Source organism: Stegostoma tigrinum, chromosome 14, assembly GCF_030684315.1.
Source record: "Stegostoma tigrinum isolate sSteTig4 chromosome 14, sSteTig4.hap1, whole genome shotgun sequence".
In the NCBI taxonomy this organism is placed as follows: domain Eukaryota; kingdom Metazoa; phylum Chordata; class Chondrichthyes; order Orectolobiformes; family Stegostomatidae; genus Stegostoma; species Stegostoma tigrinum.
In genome coordinates, this window is record NC_081367.1 from 76,694,739 (window position 1) to 76,713,774 (window position 19,036).

The 19,036-nt window shown below is 44.7% G+C and overlaps 1 protein-coding gene across 1 annotated transcript in view; it reads left to right on the forward strand.

Moving 5' to 3' along the window:
* Window positions 1-1,756: 1,756 nt before the first annotated feature.
* irs1 (insulin receptor substrate 1) overlaps window positions 1,757-19,036 on the forward strand; it is an 88,875-nt gene continuing 71,595 nt past the window's right edge. The window contains exon 1 of the mRNA XM_048542582.2: window positions 1,757-5,709. Coding sequence (XP_048398539.1) covers window positions 2,490-5,709 — 3,220 coding nt within the window. The 5' untranslated portion in view covers window positions 1,757-2,489. The remainder of the gene's footprint in view (window positions 5,710-19,036) is intronic.

The following is a 19,036-nucleotide window of genomic DNA, read 5'->3' on the forward strand; positions in this document are numbered from 1 at the left end:
GCCGCAGCAACACGGCTGCATCACTTTCAAAGCAGCGAAATGGAAATTCGCTTACAATTTATCATTTTCTACTCATTGTTTTCTTGTCGAAGCTGGATTTGGTCGGGATGATATGGTTGTAGCGGTGGGCGGGGTGTGAGGACGAAGGCGGGGATTGGAAAGCTGCTGATTTAAAAACAGACAATTTGCATCAATATTTCATAAAGTTTAACATATCACAGTTACTTTTTTTAACGTCCCGGCTAGAGGTAAGCAACGTTCCTCCTGTCACAGACCGTCAAAGAGAATAATCTAGGGACTCCTGCCTTCAAGCACAGATGTTGTTTACAACGACTCACGAATTGACTAAACATGCTGAGTCTGTGCTTCCTACATCATTGTGTTTATATGTTGTTCAATAATAACTCCGCTCTGAATAAATTATTTTGTGCAAGTTAGTCCGTTCCCCCAATCAAGGGAAGAGTGTTGGAATTTAATTAGTTGTAAACATGCCCCGTCGCCTGTCCTTACGGCTTCGTGCGCCATCCAGCTGCTGCATTTACACCTGAGTGTGAGAAATGTGTGATATTTACGGAATTTAAAAATAACACAGGTAACGTGCTGTTTTTCTTTCGCAGCAGGCAGGAACATCGTGATGACACCTGGGGTATGTGCAATGCAGAGAAAAATGCGGAGGTTGGGATTTGAATGTTAAACCTGCAGTTCTGCATCACAAACTTGCACCACTGCTTTCCTGAAGCGATCTTAGTCGACACATTATTAGTATAGTAACAGCAACGACGAGCTGAAACTGCATCAATTCAAACTGCACTGTGAATTTCAACATTCCGCTACACCGAGGAAAATTGTAACCATCTATCTATTTATTATACACAGAACACACACAACCTACTCTTTTCAGATGAGCGGCATATAATGACAGTGGCTGTCCCTACTCAGCTACATATCGTTTATTTGCAAGGGATGGAGATGTGTTGGGGAGAAATGAAAGTCCAACAGGAGAGAGAACTGTTGTGTCCTGCGCTTCCCGAGTAATGAGGAGTGGCGGCTGCATCTCGCTCGCTCGCCCTTCTGTACCATCAGGAGGGCCACTGCTGGGGGTTGGAAGGGGTCGGGGGAAAGGAGTGATACCTCTGGCCCGGGGGTGGGGCGCGCGTGCATGTGGGGGCAGGGGGCGGGGTCTGCATTCCGAAATAGACCGTAAACAAGGGAGTCCGCGGCCAATGACGGGCCCGAGAAGGGGGAGGGGTCCGGCGCGCGCGCGATCCCGTTTCCCTCTCTCCTCCCCCGCTCCCCCGCGCCCCCTCCCCCCAAAACGACCCGACACACACACACACAGCGCCGCTGAGACTCCAGTCCCGGGCGCGCGGACTCGGCGGAGAGGGCAGCGGGCTGTCGGTCGCCGCGCGGTCTCGGGAGCGCGCCCCGTGCGGAGTGAGTGAGTGAGTGTGTGGAAGGAGGAGAGGGAAGGAAGGAAGGAGCGAGTGAGTAAGGAGAGTGTAAGAGTTCTTGTTTGAAAGTGGGCTCGGGCTGCGCGCTCCTCGGGTCCCGGCGGCGGAAGGAGTAATTATTAGAGGGAGAGAGAGAGGAGAGGAGAGGGGGAGGGAGAGAGAGGAGAGGAGAGGGGGAGGGAGAGAGAGGAGAGGAGAGGGGGAGGGAGAGAGAGGAGAGGAGAGGGGGAGGGAGAGAGAGGAGAGGAGAGGGGGAGGGAGAGAGAGGAGAGGAGAGGGGGAGGGAGAGAGAGAGAGAGGGGGAGGGAGAGAGAATCTGGGTTAAAGTCCTCGCTGCCGCCTCTCCCCCCGAAGTAGGTTTGTGTTTGTGCTCAATACTGAGGGGGGAGGGGATCAGCTGCTGCTGCTGCTTTTAAATACATCAGCTATTTCTGTTTCAGTCCGGGGGCGGCTGCTGCTGCTGCACCGGGGATCCAGTCAGGAGTAGAGGGGAATCTAGTCCGGGGGCTGCTGCTGCTGCACCGGGGATCCAGTCAGGAGTAGGGGGGAATCTAGTCCGGGGGCTGCTGCAGCTGCACCGGGGATCCAGTCAGGAGTAGGGGGGGAATCTAGTCCGGGGGCTGCTGCAGCTGCACCGGGGATCCAGTCAGGAGTAGGGGGGAATCTAGTCCGGGGGCTGCTGCTGCTGCACCGGGGATCCAGTCAGGAGTAGGGGGGAATCTAGTCCGGTGCCTGCTGCAGCTGCACCGGGGATCCAGTCAGGAGTGGTGGTGGGGTGGGGGGACGGGATCCAGCCCGGGGGCTGCTACAACACCGGGGGTCCAGCCAGCCAGCGGGAAGGGGGAATTCAATCCGGCGGTGCAGCAGCGGGGATCCAGTGAGGAGTGGGGAAGGGGGGATCCAGTCAGGGGAGCAGCAAAAGCGTCGGGAATCCGGTCGGAGAGTAAAGGGGGATCCGGCCAGGAGTGCAGCAGCGGCGGCGGCAGGGATCCAGTCAGGAGTGGGGAAGGGGGTGCGGGAGCGAGCGGCGGTGACAGGATGGCGACGCCGCCCGAGGCGGCCCCCGCGGACCGGGACCGGGTGTCGGACGTGAGGAAGGCGGGCTACCTGAGGAAACCCAAGAGCACGCACCGGCGCTTCTTCGTGCTGAGGGCGGCCAGCGAGCTGGGCCCGGCCCGCCTCGAGTACTACGAGAACGAGAAGAAATGGAGGCAGAAGGCGGGCGCCCCGAAGCGCTCCCTGCAGCTGGAGAGCTGCTTCAACATCAACAAGCGGGCCGACTCCAAAAACAAGTACCTGGTGGCCCTCTACACCCGCGACGAGTACTTCGCCGTGGCCGCCGACTGCGAGGGAGAGCAGGAGAGCTGGTACCGGGCCCTACTCGAGCTGCACAACCGGGCCAAGGCGCCCGAGGACCCCGACACCGGGCCCCCGGCGGACGACGGCGCGGGCGAAGCGAGCCCGGGGCCGGCCTTCAAAGAGGTCTGGCAGGTGGTGCTGAAGCCGAAGGGCCTGGGCCACAGCAAGAACCTGGTGGGCATTTACCGGCTGTGCCTGACCAGCAAGACCATCAGCCTGGTCAAGCTGAACTCGGAGGCCGCGGCCGTGGTGCTGCAGCTGATGAACATCCGGAGGTGCGGGCACTCGGAGAACTTCTTCTTCATCGAGGTGGGCCGCTCGGCGGTCACCGGGCCCGGCGAGTTCTGGATGCAGGTCGATGACTCGGTGGTGGCCCAGAACATGCACGAGACCATCCTGGAGGCCATGAAGGCCATGAGCGACGAGTTCCGGCCCCGCAGCAAGAGCCAGTCGGCGTCCAGCTCCAACCCGATCTCGGTGCCCCTCCGGCGGCACCTCAACAACCCGCCGCCCAGCCAGGTGGGCCTGAGCCGCCGCCCCCGCACCGACAGCGTCAGCGCCACCTCGCCGGCCGGCAAGCACGGCTCGTTCCGGGTGCGGGCCTCCAGCGACGGCGAGGGCACCATGCCCAGGCCGGCGTCCGTGGACGGCAGCCCGGTCAGCCCGAGTGCCGGCCGGACGCACGCTCACCGGCACCGGGGTGGCTGCCGGCTGCACCCCCCCCTCAACCACAGCAGGTCTATCCCCATGCCGTCCAGCCACTGCTCCCCTTCGGCCACAAGCCCCGTCAGCCTGTCCTCCAGCAGCACCAGCGGCCACGGGTCCACCTCCGACAGCCTCTTCCCCAGGCGGTCCAGTGCCTCCATCTCGGGCTCACCCAGCGATGGGGGCTTCATCTCCTCCGACGAGTACGGATCCAGCCCGTGTGATTTCAGGAATTCCTTCAGAAGCGTCACCCCGGATTCCTTGGGGCACACTCCTCCTGCGAGGGAGGAGCAGGAGTTGAATAACTACATCCACATGGGGAAGCATTCGAGCCTGGCTCCAGCTTGCCAAAACAGGGCTAGTCAGAGGTGGACCCCCAATAAATCTGAGGATGCAGACCCCGACAAAGGGTTCAGGAAGCGGGCTCATTCATCAGGAACCTCACCGCCCGCAATGATGCACCAAAAGACCTCTTCTCAAACATCTGCCACCACCTTTGAGGAGTACACAGAGATGACTCCATCTTACCCCAGCGGTCGTTTGTCATCCAGTAAAAATTCTGCCTTTGTGCCTACTCACTCATACCCCGAGGAATGCTTGGATCTCCAGCTAGGAGAAGGCAGACGTTACAGCCAAATGGATGATGGCTATATGCCAATGTCACCCGGGGTAGCTCCTGTACCCAATAAAAATGACTACATGCCAATGAGCCCAAAAAGTGTTTCTGCCCCACAGCAGATTATCAATCCACGCCAACATTCTCATAAAGATGGTTACATGATGATGTCCCCGAGTGGCAGCTGCTCTCCCGAAAACGTGAACTATGGGAAAATATGGACTAATGTGGGCAATTCTAAGCTTTCTGTTGAGAGTAATGACGGGAAATTATCATGCAGTGATTACATAAATATGTCTCCAGCAAGTTGCTCAACGACAAGCACTCCACCAGACTGCTTCTTCAATCCAGTTGAAGAACCTCATAAACCCGTTTGCTCTTACTTCTCGCTGCCTCGCTCCTTTAAACACATACATAGAAAGAATGACGAGTCCCCTTTACGGATTGCTGTAAATTCAGGCCGTCTTTTGTATTGTGAGGATTCTTCTTCGTCTACGAGCAGCGATAGTTTAGGAGGCCAAGATGGTGGACATCATACAGTTAACTCTGCTAAAAAGGAATGGTACATACCGATGAAAGGTAAACTTGTACGACCCACTAGGCTGTCACTTGATAACACTAAAGCGAGTACATTGCCCAGAACACGCGAGCATCCCCTTCCTCCAGAGCCAAAAAGCCCAGGCGAGTATGTCAATATTGAATTTAGTGATAAAACCTTTTCTTCTAGTTCATTGTCACTTGTTGAGCCCTCTTCAGTTGGAGGCATGCATTCTGTCCGACAAAGGCCACCTGTGTCAGAATACGTGAATATGAATTCAAGAGTGGACTCATCCAAGTTTGGTTATGTATCAAAACCCACAGGGGACATCACCAACTCTGCAACTGCCTGCACATCCAGTACCTGCAGAAAAGATAGAGGGCAGGCAAGCTGTGATTATGTTAGTATGCAGCTAGTTAACACCTGCACAGACTTGCTGGAATCATCAGTAAGTAACTATAAAGAGATGACAGTTGGTGGAGGTATAACGTCTTCCATTTCTGTTCTACCTCGGGCAGAAGAGAGCTCATTGACCACTGTTTCTGATGTCGTGGCCGGTCCTACGATGGATCAGATTTCAGGGAGGAGTGCCTTTACTGTGCTTAATCTTGTCCCTAATCGAAACCAAGGTGCCAAAGTTATCCGTGTTGATCCCCAAGGAAGAAGAAGACACAGTTCGGAGACTTTTACTTCCACAGCCAATGTGACTGGCATGACCCTATCTTATGTTGATCACATTAAACGCCATAGTTCAGTGTCCTTTGAAAATGTGTGGCTTAACAAACCAGGTGACTCCCTTGTCGCAGGTGCCAAAGAGCAACCAAATGATGCCACAGTGCAGAATGATTGTGAAAATGTTATGAATTACATTGATTTAGACTTGGTAAACGATTTTAAAAACAAAGGTTGGTCCTCCTCTCAGCATATAACCCCTCATCAACCTCACGGAAATACCTCTGGTGGTGGTGATGAACTGAATTCGTATGCAAGCATCACGTTCCAGAAACCGGATGAAATTGCTCAGCCTACAGAAAGGGAAGGTAAGGGCACAGAACTAAATGCTAATATTTTGCTTTGACAGCAGTTTTTAAAATTCTTTGTCTAGCATTCAAAATGTTATGTTTCGAAATGCATTTCTGTACCTTTTACCTAAGGACTGAAAACGAAAGTGTACAATACAATTCTAGCTTCTTTATTTAAGGGGGGGAGAAAAACCTTCAGTTTGAATTCAGGATCTTCAGCGAGTGAGTAATTTATGCAATGTATCTTCATATAATTGCATCAGAACTTGGAGTTTTATTTACAATTGCAGTTAGTTTACCCTTTAGCACCATCCCTTGCCTTGCCCAGCCTTTCTGAAAATCTACATATCAGCTGTTCCTCTAAATGCACTGGCTCACTTGTGGGTTACGTTTCATTGTTGCCATTCGCATCCTTACATCTGTGTAAGATGAATGGGTATGCAACAAATTAAATGCTTCGGGAATTGGCTAGCTTTATGTGGTGCGCTTTCGCTTCTGTCTGAATAGTCCAATCAGTGAGAAGCAGTTTCATCACGTCCTCCCAGTGAAATGATTATTGGGTATCTTGGATTTTTTTCAGTGTTGCTCCCTGATGCTAAGCAGTTTTAGCAATTGGTTGTCATTGTGGTGTATGTCATCCCCCAACTGATGTCACTACTTTCCCCTGTTAACAGCAGTTGTCTCTCTGGTGCAAGATTTGATGGTCAGTGCTTTCATGTCACACCTGAAGCAGGTTGTGGCTACTCTGCGATGCAGAAAATCCTTTGGTATGATACAGTCTTCCATTCTGCAGACGTGTCTGAGTCATCAAAGTTGTCTCTGATTACCAAGTGCTGACATACATGGAAGTTTTGCCTTTGAGAATATTGCCATATTTGTGATTTTGTCCTTCCACGACATGCCCAAAGTGGGCTGCAAACAGCACAGATGAAAGGTCTCTTTCTTCTTGGATGTAAGTCATCCATGTTTCACAGGCATGAAACTGTGTGTTGGATTATATTTGTATTGTGTATGCACATGGTGTATAGAAAGAAAACTGCTCGTGAAGATTCTTTGCTTCATTTTCATATTCATATTCTGTTGGGCTCTGTACTTGTGAAGAAGCAATCAAGTGATTCTATAAATGTTAATGCTGTAGAATACATTGCTCCCAAGAGCTAAGATTTGAATTCTTTTGAATGTGCAAATCGTGACTTCTGAATTGAGCAAGAGAAATTTGAGCTTCCTGAATTGGTTGCTTTGGTTGCAGGAATTGTTCAGCAATTGTAAATATGCATTTTCAAATTCAGTCTGTTTATAGAATTCTTTGTGCTCAGCGAGAGTTGATTTTTGAATTAGTCGATTCAAATGAAAGTTGTTGTTTTTGCAGCCCCTTCCATGGATGGGGAGAGAATTATGTGAAGGGCCAATGTGCTTGGCTTATCATTTCAGTTACAATAATCAACACTACAGAGTTTGTGAGGAGCTAAAACCCGGTAGTTCCAATCGTCACTCCCTGTGACTTGGCAGGAACACAGTGGAGCCTTGTAGATTTCCTTGTATCATGCTTATAAAAATAGTGAAATGTCTGTAACATTTATTGAATATTTCGAAGAAATCTGTGGAGCCACTGAGCTGCCTTCATGGTTTGGCAGACTGTTATTTCACCACAAACACACGTCACTTAACCTTTTTGACAACTGAAGCAACAGTACTGTAGCAAAATAAATGGTTTGTTTGCTCAGCAAATGTGAATTAAGGAAAGTTCCCTGAGCCACACATTTCTCTGATGCAACAATTAGAGGGATGAGAGCCTTCAAGAATGTGTCATTGAAAACATGAATTGGGATACAGCTGAAGCTTTTGCAGAGTAAGCCATATCTTTTGGAGAGATTTCAAAGGATAGCTTTGGAATCAGAGAGTAACTCATGTATAAAATATATGTGAATCATAGATTGTTTAATGAGGAAGATTGACATTTTGGGAAAAAGAAGCTCTGAAGGAAATTTTCAGCACGTGGTAATGCAGCAAGTGCGAAGAGATGTCAGGGGAGAAAGAGTGAACTGCCGAGTGCACTTTTGTTGTGCGCTGACAGAGGATTGAATGAAGGCGTTGTGTGAGGGAATCTTTAATAGGGCAGAATACCAGAGAGGATCAAATCAGTAAATACCCAATCTACCAGTATCCTATTTCTTCTGAGAGGTAATAAGCAGGAAATAGTCTGATGCAAATGTAATAATTTGGCTTTTCTGATTAAGGATAATCCCCTCCAAGTGTAATATCAAATTGTAAAGATTTGCTGTATGTGAACAATTGATGTCACCCAGTCAGCTGCTCAGCATTTTGTCTGTTAAGAACAGAAACAATGGATTTTCTTCAGCTATGCTGCACAGTCAATGCAGTTTGCGAAACCTGTTTACTGAAAGAAGAATAGGTCTGAGATATGATTGTGATATCTCATAATACCTTATCCCGAGGGCAGGTATAAACTAAAGTTTCTTTTAGTGGTCGTAAAAGAAAGAATATAATGCATTTAACGTGTAGTTTGTGCATTAAATGGTAAGAGACCAGCACTATTAAACATGTAAACTGTGATCGCTTTGCATCATAGAATGATGCAATTTGTGTTTTTCCACCACTTTATTCATGCATTGTTTTGACGTTTTGCAGATATTGAGTATAGTCAGAATCTTAAATGGTCTTTAGGGTGGGGAACATAAAAGAAGATAAATTTAAATATATGTAAGCTTTATTTAATCGGTACGAGTTTTCGATAGGGAAGTAGTGTGTGTTGAAGTTTTCAAATATTAAAACCAAATAAGTAATGTAACTAGATTCGTATAATGAAGAACTGAGTAACTGAAACAGAGGATCTAACACATTGGTTTTTGAGTTTCCTTTGAGGTCAGGTGGGTGACTACAGTTTTTGTTTTCAATATGTGTTCTAGGTTAAAGAGCATGTGAAGTGATTAAATTAAGACATTAATGAAAAGAATACCAACTCTTTGCAACTGATTATTTTGACAATATCAGCCAAGACACCAATACAAGTGTTTTGGATATTTTCAAATATTCCAGGAAATGGCAGCCTTCTCAGAATTATTTGTAATGTTAGAGTAAAGCTTCACTTCTGAAGCGATTACACCATCCCATTAACTGTGTAGCTCATTGATAGCTTGTTTAAAACCACAATGAGATTAACAGCAATAGCAATTTATTGTTAGAAATTTAAAAGGAAAATAACTTCTATATTCTTTCCTTTTTAATGTCAACCTGAAAACTAGTTGTTTAAAGATATCTGTTTTGTTCACAGGACTCTTCTATATGGAATAAATGTATTTTGCATACTGGTATGCGCAATAACATTCCAAAGAACTTCTTTCATCGATTATTGCCTGTCCCTTACCCATTGCATTGCTGGTCTGTACTTTCCTTTAACATGTGGTTTTTGCTTCATGCTGGAGGAAATTGTCATCTGTAATTACAACTGCAGCATACTCCTCCATTTTGTTACTAAAGAAACCTCCTATTTTTGTACATATAATGTGTGTTTGTGCACGTGTATGGTTGTTTGTTATTCATAGAGCACTAGAATATAAATCTGTTTTGTTCACACAATATTTTTAGATGAAGAAAACGTCTTTTGTTAAAATTTTTTTTTTCCTTTCGTTGTTATTGTTTCTTGGATATTTTATCCTAGCAAACCAAAGCATGCCATTTGATAGGCAAATCTGCATTCCTAAAATGATCCAAATTCTTTAAGGACATGACTTTAATTTGAAGGAGGGGATTGAATTTAAGGAGCGGTTACTGCATGTAACAGGAGTACTTTTTGTGCAAAAGTATAGTATCTTCACAATAGTCACTTTTTATCTCTACCTTCCCACTTTCCCTTTTCCACCAGCATCTCCCAAAGTAAAGTTCACAACTCCTAAATGTATGTTAAATTGTTTTTATTTGCAAATACAATTATTATTGACTACAAAGTTTAGTTGTTGAAATCTCAGTGCAAGTGTAAATATACAACTTTCCAAATCATAGAATCCCTACAGTGTGGAAACAGGCCATCTGACCATCTGGCCATCAGGTAGATGAGAGTAAACCAGTTGATGTGGTGTATATGGATTTTAGCAAGGCGTCCGATAAGGTTCCCCACAATAGGCTATTGGACAAAATGCGGACGAATGGAATTGTGGGAGATATAGCAGTTAGGATCGGAAATTGGCTTGCTGAAAGAAGACAGAGGGTGGTAGTTGATGGGAAATGTTCATCCTGGACACCAGTTACTAGTGGTGTACCGCAAGGGTCGGTGTTGGGTCCACTGCTGTTTGTCATTTTTATAAATGACCTGGATGAGGGCGTAGAAGGATGGGTTAGTAAATTTGCAGACGACACTAAGGTCGGTGGAGTTGTGGATAGTGACGAAGGATGCTGTAAGTTTCAGAGAGACATAGATAAGCTGCAGAGCTGGGCTGAGAGGTGGCCAATGGAGTTTAATGCAGACAAGTGTGAGGTGATGCACTTTGGTAGGAGTAACCGGAAGGCAAAGTACTGGGCTAATGGTAAGATTCTTAGTATTGTAGATGAGCAGAGAGATCTCAGTGTCCATGTACACAGATCCTTGAAAGTTGCCGCCCAGGTTGACAGGGCAGTTAAGAAGGCATACAGTGTTTTAGCTTTTATTAATAGAGGGATCAAGTTCCGGAACCAAGAGGCTGTACAAAACTCTGGTGCGGCCGCACTTGGAGTATTGCGTACAGTTCTAGTCACCGCATTACAAGAAGGATGTGGAAGCTTCGGAAAGGGTGCAGAGGAGATTTACTAGGATGTTGCCTGGTATGGAGGGAAGGCCTTACAAGGAAAGGCTGAGGGACTTGAGGCTGTTTTCATGAGAGAGAAGAAGGTTGAGGGGTGACTTAATTGAAACATGTAAAATAATCAGAGGGGTGGATAGGGAGAGCCTTTTTCTTAGGATGATGACGGCGAGCACGAGGGGGCATAGCTTTAAATTGAGGGATGAAAGATATAGGACAGATGTCAGAGGTAGTTTCTTTACTCGGAGAGTAGTAAGGGAATGGAACGCTTTGCCTGCAACGGTCGTAGATTTGCCAACTTTAGGTACATTTAAGACGTCATTGGATAAGCATATGGATGTACATGGAGTAGTGTAGGTTAGATGGGCTTGACATCGGTATTACAGGTTGGCACAACATCGAGGGCCGAAGGGCCTGTACTGTGCTGTTATGTTCTATGACCCATCGAATCCACACCAACCCTCTGAAGAGCAGCGCACCCAGACCCACCCACCCCGCCTCCTATCCCTGTAACCCAGCATTTCCCAGGGCTTATCCATCTAGCCTACACATCCCTGGATACCATGGGCAATTTTAGCATGGCCAATCCCCCCAACCTCCACACCTATGGACTGTGGGAGGAAATCAGAGCACCCGGAGGAAACCCCACAGATGTGGGGAGAATGTGCAAAGCTCTACAGAGACAGTCGCCTGCGGGTGGAACCAAACCTGGGTCCCTGGTGCTGAGATCAGCAGTGCTAAACAATGAGCCATCGTAAAATAAATCATTTTAAACTTTTCAAGACTAACATAATTAATCTTCCATGAGGTATTAGTAATTGTACACTGTGCACGTTTGCTTTTGAAATTGATTTGCTTATTTCTCCTGTAGATTTTTTCGTAGTGCTCTATTGAGAAAGCATTCACTATAACACGGGGTCTGCCATTTTGTTCGAAAATTGTGTAGAGCTTGACCTAAATAATTTAAATTGAGATTCCAGCAGTAGTCAGGGTCATCATCTAAATAACAAAACCTTCAAGACTGTGGGAAATTGTGAAGTAAAGTGGGTGGGGGGAAATTCTAAGTCCATTTGAAGCTGTTTGAAGAAGAATATAAAGGGTGTGAAATGAAGCTGTCAGAGAATTTTTTATATATTCTGATCTCAAAACAGTGAAACCAGTCTTTTAACTGGCATTTCTTTTTGTAGAAAAATGTTTCCAGCTGCGTTACATCAGCCTATTTTTTCCTTTGTTCCACAATAAATGAACATTGTGGGGGTCAGGGATTAATTAGACATTTTTGTCAGGGGAGGGAGATGAATCTGCTTCCAGATGCTCTTTCAGAAAAAATTTCAGACGATTACTTCTGTTTTCATTTAGGCCCTTACTTAGCTTGTTCCCTAAAACCAGGAAATATTTTATAAAAAGATATATGCTCGTAAAAGTTCTAAAAGTGGGGAAAAAAGCCTCTGAGTTCATTGGAATTTGAATTAAAAAGCATAGACCTTAGTGTTACAAGAAGGAAAATGTACATATCCAAAAATAGAGGCAGGGACTGAAAAGAAGGGAGTACCCAATGGAGTTACAAGAAAGTTACTCCGTTAGAAATTGATAAGGCAATGGTTGTAATAAAGTAATAATTGGAAACCTGGAATTTGCAGATTGGTTTTAAAATGGTAATATTCTGGTGCTCAGTATGTTTCTGCTAATGTGTCGTAAAAAATGTATTTTCTGTTTGCAAATTCCTTGAATTTACCTTTTCTTTACCTTGCCTATACTGTCAGTATTACATGCAGTAATCCCAAAGTACAACAACAGCCTGTAAAGGACAACACCGCTTTTAAGGAGGTCCCTTCAATGGCGAACCTGTATAGCTGTTGAACAGAGATAAGAAAATTCATAACCCTTTAACTGAAAAATCTTGGGATGATACCTTCATTGCACATAGTGTTTGTCGAGTTCCAGCCATTTTTTATTTCACAAGACCTTATTCTGGCCTCATTCAAAACAAAGCAGCTGTTTTCATTAGTAGCTTTTTTTTGTCTCAAAGTCCGTTTTGAGTAGTTTCACCGTGGAATACTTGGAGTGGGTTGTCAGAAAGAAGTGTACAATTGAAAATGGTGCAAGAGAGAGGTTTTGGTGATAATGCTGGGACTTTTTGCAGTTGGTTTCAAACATTTTTTCCAACATCAAAATCTTGACAGCAAGCATGTCTCTGCAAGAAGGCCTTTTTCTTGAAGCAGGTGCTCGGTTGTATGTGATGGGGGAAGTGACTCATGGAGCCTTTGAACTGGATCAGGAATGTGTCTGGGGAGAAGAGACTGAATGAGACTGAATGATTGTTTGCTGCTACAAGCCTGAGGGCCTGAAACTGGCTGGGAGGAATGTTATTGTGTCTTTTAAAGCAGGTTTTGCACATGTGTTTATGAGGTAGGGCCCCTGTGGGGTACCCTTCATTAACAGTGGCTGCTGCCCACCCTGATCTGATTGGATAATAATTCTTCGCCCAGCCTACAAGTGAAGGGCCACTGGAATGTACCATATCCGCCAAATTGAGATCAAAAGTCTTTCAGAGAAATATTGAGGATAGTTTTTAAATGTTGATGGATTCTGCAGTAGAATCTGGGCTGCACAATGTGATCAGGGTACACATTCCTGGGATCAAGTGACTTCTTGCTTTTAAAGTGAAGTGAGGAAAGCTTAGGAAATAGACTCTGTTCAGGTCTGTTTTTACCTCACTGTCATGTCCATATATGTGTCAGTGACGAAATTAGTATTGTGAAGAATAACTTTGTACTGCCATTTTCTTGATTATGTAAAGCATTGAGAGAATTTTCAGTGCTGTAATTCCAGAGAGTTCTGGAAGTGTTTTGTTTCAGTTGGTATTTTCCATCTGTTTTTGATCCAAAGTCAGTTACTATTGGTTCACTGCTATGGTACCTGATTGTGGACTGCACAGGTCAACACATACAGCTACTTTGAACTAATTTTTGTTTTTTGAATTATTTTAGTAAATGTCATCGATGAATTCTAATACACTTAAGAATTAATGTAACCATCTTTTACTTTTGAGCTTTTTCATACATTGTGGTTGTTAATGTAGTTTTGCAATGAGGCAATTTTCACCTTATGCTTGACGTTGCATCTTCATTTAGGAGAATGAGGTCAGTATACTGCACTCCAAATTCTAGATTAGTTACAATTCCTTGGAATGTATAAAGTAAACAAGTGTTTTGATTTTTAGCTTTTTATAACCTTGAAAAGAATTGATAGACTTAATAGAAGGAAACTCAGTCCGTTGGTATGGACATCTAGAATAAAAGACGAAAATTGGTACCAGGCTATTCAGGAGAAAAGTTAAGTACTACTTTGCGCAAAGGTTAAAAGTATGGAACTCTGTTCCACAAGAGGCAGTAAATGCTGGTTCAGTTAATTTCAAATCTCTATTTGATTATTGTTTTATTTGTAGGTTATAAAAAGATATTGAACTAAGGAGGACAGATAACTGCAGAATACAGATCAGTCATGGTCTCACCGAATAGCAAAACAGGCTTGTGGGATTGATTGACCTTCTCTATTCTTGTGTTCCCTTAACAGCATTGGGTTCCATTTTAGTAAGATCACAAACAGGCAGAGAATTCTGTGACTGATGGATTGTCTTGTCAACAGAATCCTAGATCAACAGTTTAAAACAATAGCAATGCCTTTGGAATAGTATCAGAGTGTTTGTTTACACTTCAGGTGCAGGGATATGGGAGGACCAAATACCAGTTATTCATTACACTACTATATAGCGTTAGAGCATTTTCAAACAAAAATAGCAGAAATTATTGATCCAAATTAGCCAGTGTTAAACTGATGTAAATATTTATTTACCTCACCTCTGTGTTTGCAAATGTTTGGACCATTATTACATCAAAGATATTTGGTAATTATATGAAATAGGAAATCTATTCCATCAGCCCTGCAAATCTTGTACATCAGCTGCCTTCTTTTGAATATTCGCAAGCTTAGTCACCCCATCACTGACATCTCTGAGGACCTAAGATCTTGAATTATCTCAAATCTCTCTTCCTCCTTTGGTCACAGCTTAAAGTGTGTCCTTTCAAGCTTCCTTTTGACTAGTTGCCCTGTGGTAACACTGTTAAACTCTGTTTGATAACACTTCATTGATTTGCCTTGAGATGTTTCGGTGCTGTTTGGAAAATATGTATAGTACTGGCTTGCTACATTCATCTGACCTCCTACCTTTCTGCTGAACTGATTCCTAATAGCTAGTGGCATACTATTTCATATATAGTGTTTGAATGGTGAAAGTCAGACTGCATAAATTTTCAGAGCTGGAAGGGAGCCAGCTACTGAAAAACAAAACACGGGGAAGGATTAAAACTGTAGTCTGAAAATTTTGATTGCTTGGTGACTCAGAATGGCTGTGAATTTTTCACTCCTTGGTGCTGTGGAAAGGGAAGGGTATATTAGACAGAATTGGAATTCGTTTTAGACTGTGTGAAAACTTTGTAGCTACAGGACTTAATTTTTAAAAAAGAACTGTTCAGATAGGAGTAGAAATCCTGTCAGAACTGGAGAAAATATGTTGCAAGCTGTATTGCAGCCTCGATCTCACTGAGAAGTAGGAAATGTGGACCAGAAAAGGCTTTGAAGGATTTGAAGATGTACTTTGAGTAATCAGCTATGTTACTTTTGAATCTGCATTCACCATCAGAACAGTGGGGAGTTATGGGTGGGGGAAGACTATAGATCAGTAAGTGTTGACACATCTGGATGAGTCCTGAGAGTTGGGACAAATGAAAGATTAAGTTATCAGGGATCAGATTATCTCAGGCATAAGAAACCCTATTGTGATGAAAGGTCCAGGCCCGAAATGTCAGCTTTTGTGCTCCTAAGATGCTGCTTGGCCTGCTGTGTTCATCCAGCTCCACACTTCTTTATCTTGGATTCTCCAGCATCTGCAGTTCACATTATCTCTAAGGCAAATTATATGTTGGCTTTCATAACAAGAGGGTCCGAGCACAGGAGCAAGAATGTCTTGCTGCAATTATACAGGGCCTTGTGGAACATGGAATGTTGAGTCTAATTTCGGTCTCCTTATCTCAGGAAGAACGTTCTTGTACAGAGGGAAGATTTACCAGACTGATTCCTCGGGATGCCAGGACTCGCGTAAAAGGAGAAGTTGAATTGGTTAGGATTATAATTTGCTGGAGTTTGGAAGAATGAGGGTGGATCTCCTGGAAACCTGTAAAATTATAATAGAGCTGGACAGAGTAGATATAGGAAGGGTGTTCCTGATGGTGGGGGAGTCCAGAATTAGGAGGCACAGTATGAGGAAATGGAATAAACCATTTAGCATTGCAGAAGAGGAATTTCTTCAGCCAGAGAGTGGGGAGCCTGTCCCCATTCCCAGCCTGTTAATTGCCCAAAACTGTTCACAGTTCTGACTTTGGCATCCCTGTAACCTCCCTGTATTTTGCCATTGTAGCATAATTGCCTTCATGCACTAAGCTCCTGCTCTGGAAAATTTTGTCATCACCCTGTACACTTTTTTTTCTGTATAATTCTCCCTCACGCCCACTTCTTTAAAGCTTTTCTTTGGTTGTGCAATTATTTATTTTTACTGCACTCTGTATACTTCAAGTCATTTTTGCAGGTTAAAGGTGCCTCTTGAATGCAAATTGGTGTTGTAACCTCAAACTCTTTACAGGAGTGCCTAGTACTGCAGTACCCGGTAAAATGTCTAAAGCAGGGCGTTTGGAGTTTTAGCATTGTAAGACTATGAACTTGTTAGAATGCATAGAGATTTTGTTTGAGAATTTCTGCAGAGGAAGCTCTTGCGTATTGATTGGCAATTTTAATATTTTATGCCTGCAATGGAATTCCTGGTTAAGTAACCAGACATTCAGTTAAGATTGGTGTTAATGTTTATTTTGTGTTATTCATTCAAAGTTCTGTTAATGGTTGTTTACTTTTAAAATCAGAATACCTGCACCAAAGCAATGCATATGTGGTTTATAATGGGCTTTTATGCATTAAAGCTTTATTAGTAAATTAGGTGTGTTTGTCATTTGGTGACAGTTTGCCTAATTCAGGTACAAGTTTATTTCCATAACTTGTACATCATTTTTTTTTTGCCAATACTCATTATTGTCAAATGTTGTGGCTTCACTTTGCTTTCCTGTTTTTCTAATTAGGAATCTGAGGTGGTATAGTTTTGGAGACAAAAGAAATCCAAGTGATGCTAAACACTAAACATAAACTATTTTAATTCCTTCAGAGATGCCTTGGTGAATGTATGAAGAGTTTAAAATATTGTTTTATTTATATAGGAAGTACAAATGATCTTACTTGCATTTGATACTATGCAGATGTACTTTGTCTCTAATGTGTGCTGTTTCTTTTTAAAAAGATTGTTTGGGTAGTATCACTGTTTCTCATACAGAGATTAGACACTTTCATTCCAATGCAATTCAGACCCAAATAGGGTACCATCCAAAGGAATTTGAGATTCTTCTGCATGGTGGCAGTGAGGACGCAAGGAGAGAATCACTATCTAAAGTGACAGATTTTAATAGGCCTGGCCAGCAATGCAAATGTCGAATAGTATCCGAGTAACTGTTTCAATGTCTATGTTAATAAGTATGAGAAGAAAAGCAGTGGATACTATTTAGATGGCAAGATAATAAAATGTGAGGCTGGACGAACACAGCAGGCCAAGCAGCATCTCAGGAGCACAAAAGCTGACGTTTCGGGCCTAGACCCTTCATCAGAGAGGGGGATGGGGGGAGGGAACTGGAATAAATAGGGAGAGAGGGGGAGGCGGACCGAAGATGGAGAGTAAAGAAGATAGGTGGAGACAGTGTAGGTGGGGAGGTAGGGAGGGGATAGGTCAGTCCAGGGAAGACGGACAGGTCAAGGAGGTGGGATGAGGTTAGTAGTACCCGGTGCGGCTTCCTCTACATTGGGGAAACCAAGCGGAGGCTTGGGGACCGCTTTGCAGAACACCTCCGCTCAGTTCGCAAAAAACAACTGCACCTCCCAGTCGCAAACCATTTCCACTCCCCCTCCCATTCTCTTGATGACATGTCCATCATGGGCCTCCTGCACTGCCACAATGATGCCACCCGAAGGTTGCAGGAACAGCAACTCATATTCCGCCTGGGAACCCTGCAGCCATATGGTATCAATGTGGACTTCACCAGTTTCAAAATCTCCCCTTCCCCTACTGCATCCCTAAACCAGCCCAGTTCATCCCCTCCCCCCACTGCACCACACAACCAGCCCAGCTCTTCCCCCCCACCCACTGCATCCCAAAACCAGTCCAACCTGTCTCTGCCTCCCTAACCGGTTCTTCCTCTCACCCATCCCTTCCTCCCACCCCAAGCCGCACCCCCAGCTACCTACTAACCTCATCCCACCTCCTTGACCTGTCCGTCTTCCCTGGACTGACCTATCCCCTCCCTACCTCCCCACCTACACTCTCTCCACCTACCTTCTTTACTCTCCATCTTCGGTCAGCCTCCCCCTCTCTCCCTATTTATTCCAGTTCCCTCCCCCCATCCCCCTCTCTGATGAAGGGTCTAGGCCCGAAACGTCAGCTTTTGTGCTCCTGAGATGCTGCTTGGCCTGCTGTGTTCGTCCAGCCTCACATTTTATTATCTTGGAATCTCCAGCATCTGCAGTTCCCATTATCTCTGATACTATTTAGATGGCATATTGGTGTGAAATGAATAGATATTACTCACTAGCTGTTGACTTCCTTGCCTGTCTATTTGGCCATCTGTTATTATAATTTACTGATATATTTGTAGGGATTTTATAATGGTATCGCATTCTTGCTTTTGTGTAGCAACTTGGAGTTGCTCACCTTGCAAGATTAATTGTCACCTTACCTGCCTGATGGGAACCAGGAAACGGGCTGTTAGACTATTTTCTAATCAACCTGTTCAGCCATGGTATGATAGCCTCTGAACCAGGAGGGACTTGATTCAGGGTCTTTTGGCTCAGAAGTAGAAACACTAATATTGCACCAATATTGCATAAATAGGCTGTTAAAAGCAAGGTGGTTAATTTTCTCCATGTATACCAATCAGTTCAGATATTAACTTGCAAACCTCAGGCAGATGAGAGCCTCTTACGCTGATAAGTGTCGGGATTTGAGCAGAGAAGTGACTAGGGCTAGTCATGTGTTGCCTGGATATTTATGCTTGATAGAAAATCTATCATTGTTCTAAAGATAAGTGGCTCTTCCATTAAAGTTTAAAATGTTTCTTTGTGGCCAGAGGAGGTAGTGTGTTCTTCTGTCTCCCCAAGGAGAGTTTAAACTTCCCTATTTTGGAAGCTGATCCCAAAACACTCTCCTCTCTCCCACCATTAACCTGGAAGTTAGCAAATAGCTGAGGATTATTGAAGACTTCCTGCAAGCAGCCATACTGCGCACTCTTCACATGCAGGAAGTGGTCTGATGGCATTTAATTAAGTCTCACAGTTAAAATCTCTGTGCCCTCCTGTGGTGTGTACTCAGTGGGAAATAAACTTGCCAGAGGTGTTAGTTGCTGAAA